We start from the raw sequence: 3,857 nt of genomic DNA on the forward strand, positions 1-3,857 counted from the left end.
AGCTTAGTAAAAAGAAAACCATGCAAATCAATCATTTTTAAAAAGCATTTTCTTAATTGAGAATGTTTAAAAGTACATTTAAGACAAAAAAATTTCAAATGAACATTTTATATCTTACAGCAACAAAACATCACAAAAACCAGAAACTCTTGTAACAAACACACTAACAACAAAATGAAAATACAACACATAAATTGTTCTAAAGCAAGCTACACAACACATACCCATTTTACTTGTTTTATTGAATGGTTTCAAACGTATTAAACCACAAAAGTGCCTCGTCTTTTATCATATGTTGACAAATAAAATATCCACACACACTTTGTACCAAACAAAAAGACTTCCACATTAACATATCAAAATCAGTTCAACTAGAATAAAACCATGAAATTAATTATTTTACAATAGCTATATTATAGGATATTACAAATTTCAAATGAACATTTTACATCATAGTACAACAGCATGACAAAAAATAGAAACTCATACAACAAAATGAAAATACAACACACTGAAATTAATTTCTTTATATAGGAAGCGACCTAACTACAGGTAACTCGGAAATACCACTCTCAGTTTTACCCTCAAAAACTTTCTTGATCCTTTCTGGAATCCATTGATAGAGTTCATTTTTACTCTTATAGCACATCAAAGCAAAGATAAAGATCCAAAAACCCAAATAAATCCATGCAATTGTCGGCGAAATAACCATTAAAGCTAAAATTGAAACAACACTTCCAAGTAAAAGAATGATCATCTTGGAAGGAAGGAAGCTCTTGATGTGAAGATGTAGCATTGTGACAAGCACCAAAGCCAGGTAGTAAAGAGAAACCATGAAAACTAAAGCCATCATAATTGAATTGATATCAGCTTGAGACTTTCCCTTACTTGTGTTCATTTTCGCAAACCCGATGATTGCAAACAATAGCTCGAAAAATTGGCCAAATAATTTTCCCACTTCTTTCAATCTAGAAATGGTTGAATGAATTCAAGAAAATAGTAAATGTTAGGAATATTATACTAGTATTGAACTTCAATTGACTAAAAAAAAATCTTGAATGGAAAAACAGGGTTCTACTAAAAAAAAGGGGAAACAGAGTAAGTTAATGTTTGAGTAGTGATTGAAAATTGAAGTTATTTACCTTGTTGAAGCTGATGAAGTTGAAGTTGAAGTTGCATTTGCAATTGTAGCTTCTAATTCAGCCATTGTTCGTTAAACTCTTTTGATGAGTACAACACATTCTTCAATATTGCTTTTCTTATAGAAGAGTTGAGTTTTGGAATAGAAGAAAAGACATGGAAAAAGAGGCTTGACACACTTTGGAAAGATAGTGAAAGTGACCCATTAAACGTTTAATACGAATCGTTTTATACGATAGTATTCGATTGAACTTTCATTCGTTTTTTTTTTTTTTTTGGACTCAATATTGGTCTTTAATATTTTATATGTTTGACATTTTTTCAACCTGTGGATCTTAGGCTCATGACATTTCATTAATAATTCAACGACCAATATATGGAGAAGAATGATGAGCAACTAATGAAAATCTATGAAGCACAAATACATTTACGAAAACTGACACACCAACCCTGATAATAATTTAAAAAAATCATATAAATAAATGTAATTATATATGTCGGTGTAAGACACCTGTACGTATCCGATAAGGGAACATGTCTAATCCAACGACATCTCTGGACCGGCCGGTAGGATTGCTAATGAGAAATTTAAAGTTTAAACACTATTCCAACCTTAAAAGTCTTTGTTGGCTTAATGAGTAGGATTTTCCTATCACCTATACAAGTTTCGATGTTTTTACAAAATGCTACATTGAGAAACAAACATTGACGACTTGCTATCGTAGATAATGACATCCATTTTGAGAGATGCATACACGAATAAATTTAAAAAACATAAATAATTAAGGGTTCTGAGACCCATTTATTGGTGGAATCCACTATCTACTTTTTATGTATCTATATATCTCTTTAAATGACGATCTCCATTTATTTTAACAAATGGAGAAGATCTTTACATCTTGATTTTTTCAACTATTATAATAAATAAATTTCTTCATTCAACTAGAAAGGGTCTCCCAGATCCAGAAGTCCTAACTCAACTGACAAAATGCAAAAATTGTTAGGCCGGATGCCATGACCGGGGTTCGAACCCCGGTACATCCACTTGTGTGTGTGAGTTTATAATGACTTTGCCATTTCGTCTATCTACCAAAAAAGAAGAAGAAAGGGTCTCCAAGTGATCCTTTACGTTTTCTTGTTTTGTTTTTTGGTTTTCTTTATAAGCACCCATTGAAACGTTTAATACGAAATAATTGCATACAAGTTTTTTTTTTTTTTTTTTATTATTTATTTATATATAAACCACGCTTTTTCTTTCTAAAAAAGAAAACAACACTTTTTTTAAACAACCAATTTAACATTATCAACAAACCCCTCAAAAAACAAATATTAACATTTTTAATAATAAATTTGTTTTGGATGATTTTTTTAAAAGTTCTTTCATATTTTAATTTTTTAATTAAATGATAAATTAATAAATAATTTTGTATCCTATTAATTTCGTATTTTATTAACTTAACCAAAAGGTATAAAACCTTGAAATTGAATTGAGTATGATGATCATCATCATGCAATAAAGAGAGTAGAGTATATAGTACAAAATTCGTATTAAACGTTTGATTGGGACAGTGTTCCACAAAGTATAAAATTCGTACTAGATCGATTGGGTCAATGCCAGACAAAGATGTTACCAAGTTATACTCAAAGTTAATGCGTTGTACAAAATCTTATTTTATTTGCGTGAAAAATTTTCCTTAAAAAAATGATCTTGAATAATTAATTAAGACCCAAGTTAGATTCTTCGGTTGATAGATTTAAGGCTATAAGTCCTAAGTTGAGGACACAAGAAACGTGTGATAGAAGAAAATGAAATTGTAAAGTGTAGAAGGTAAGTAATAAAGATAAAAACAAAATAGTATTGTTTATAAATAGAAGTGAGTTACATACATTGATCAACAATATTAGTAAGATTTATTTTTTTTTTTGACAAAAGAGATGACAAAACCATCATAAACTCACACACATAAAGTGGAGGTATCGGGGTTCGAACCCTAGTCATGACGTCCAACCTAACAATTTTGACATTTTTGCCAGTTGAGCTAAGACTTATGAGACTAGTAAGATGTTTATAGAGCGGAAATGAATTTTTTTATATGGAGTTGGATTTTATTTTTTTTGAGAGGTTATATGGAGTTGGATGTTACTATATTTTTAGGAAAGAAAAATAAACTAACTCATGCCATGCATAAATAACATGCGTAAATAAGTTTTTATGGAGCGGAAATGATTTCTCTTGTTTGGCTAGTTATTTAAGATGCCATTTGATAAAAACGTTAAATAAATAAATCGTTTTGATTTTGAATTCATTGGAGAGTGACTCTTTTGAAAAGCAAAACAAAGCATTGAAAAATAACTTTGCAACATCTTGCCGGACACTGACTGACCAAATTTATACTTTGTGGGACACATGACGAATTAAACGTTTAATACGAATATTTATTTATTTAATATTTATGTTTCAAGTATAAAACGGGTTCTACAGACAACAATTACAAACAGAATAGTAACTTCAAGCACATCAAGTCACAAGTTGGCAGCCTCCAATCAAGGGTATGTGAAATGTAATATACACCGTCGATACATTCGTCAGTTTGAAGTCCCGAGTTCTTTGTAAATATTCATTCTTCATATTTTTTGTAACTTGGTTTAGCACTCGTTCGAAGGTTCGTTGAGTTGTGCACGTGATTAGCAAATTTTGTTAGGATTTATTAGGGCTG

The 3,857-nt window shown here is 30.2% G+C and overlaps 1 protein-coding gene across 1 annotated transcript; it reads right to left on the minus strand.

The window, feature by feature from the left end:
• Window positions 1–458: 458 nt before the first annotated feature.
• On the minus strand, window positions 459–1,212 carry LOC120576829 (uncharacterized). The gene is made up of 2 exons (XM_039827353.1): window positions 1,143–1,212; window positions 459–968 (listed from the first exon to the last, which is right to left on the minus strand). The coding sequence occupies exons 1-2, from the start codon at window positions 1,205–1,207 to the stop codon at window positions 527–529; spliced, it is 507 nt and encodes a 168-aa protein (XP_039683287.1). The 5' UTR covers window positions 1,208–1,212; the 3' UTR covers window positions 459–526.
• Between the last annotated feature and the right edge of the window lie 2,645 nt (window positions 1,213–3,857).

The sequence above is a fragment of the Medicago truncatula genome, chromosome 7, assembly GCF_003473485.1.
Source record: "Medicago truncatula cultivar Jemalong A17 chromosome 7, MtrunA17r5.0-ANR, whole genome shotgun sequence".
NCBI classification, from domain to species: domain Eukaryota; kingdom Viridiplantae; phylum Streptophyta; class Magnoliopsida; order Fabales; family Fabaceae; genus Medicago; species Medicago truncatula.

What these genes read in the sequence shown, in the direction of transcription:
- LOC120576829 (XM_039827353.1), bottom strand. Translation starts at nt 1,207, where the DNA reads ATGGCTGAATTAGAAGCTACAATTGCAAATGCAACTTCAACTTCAACT. An exon ending in ACTTCATCAGCTTCAACAAG is followed by an intron (nt 969 to 1,142) that starts GTAAATAACTTC and finishes AACCATTTCTAG; the next exon opens with ATTGAAAGAAGTGGGAAAAT.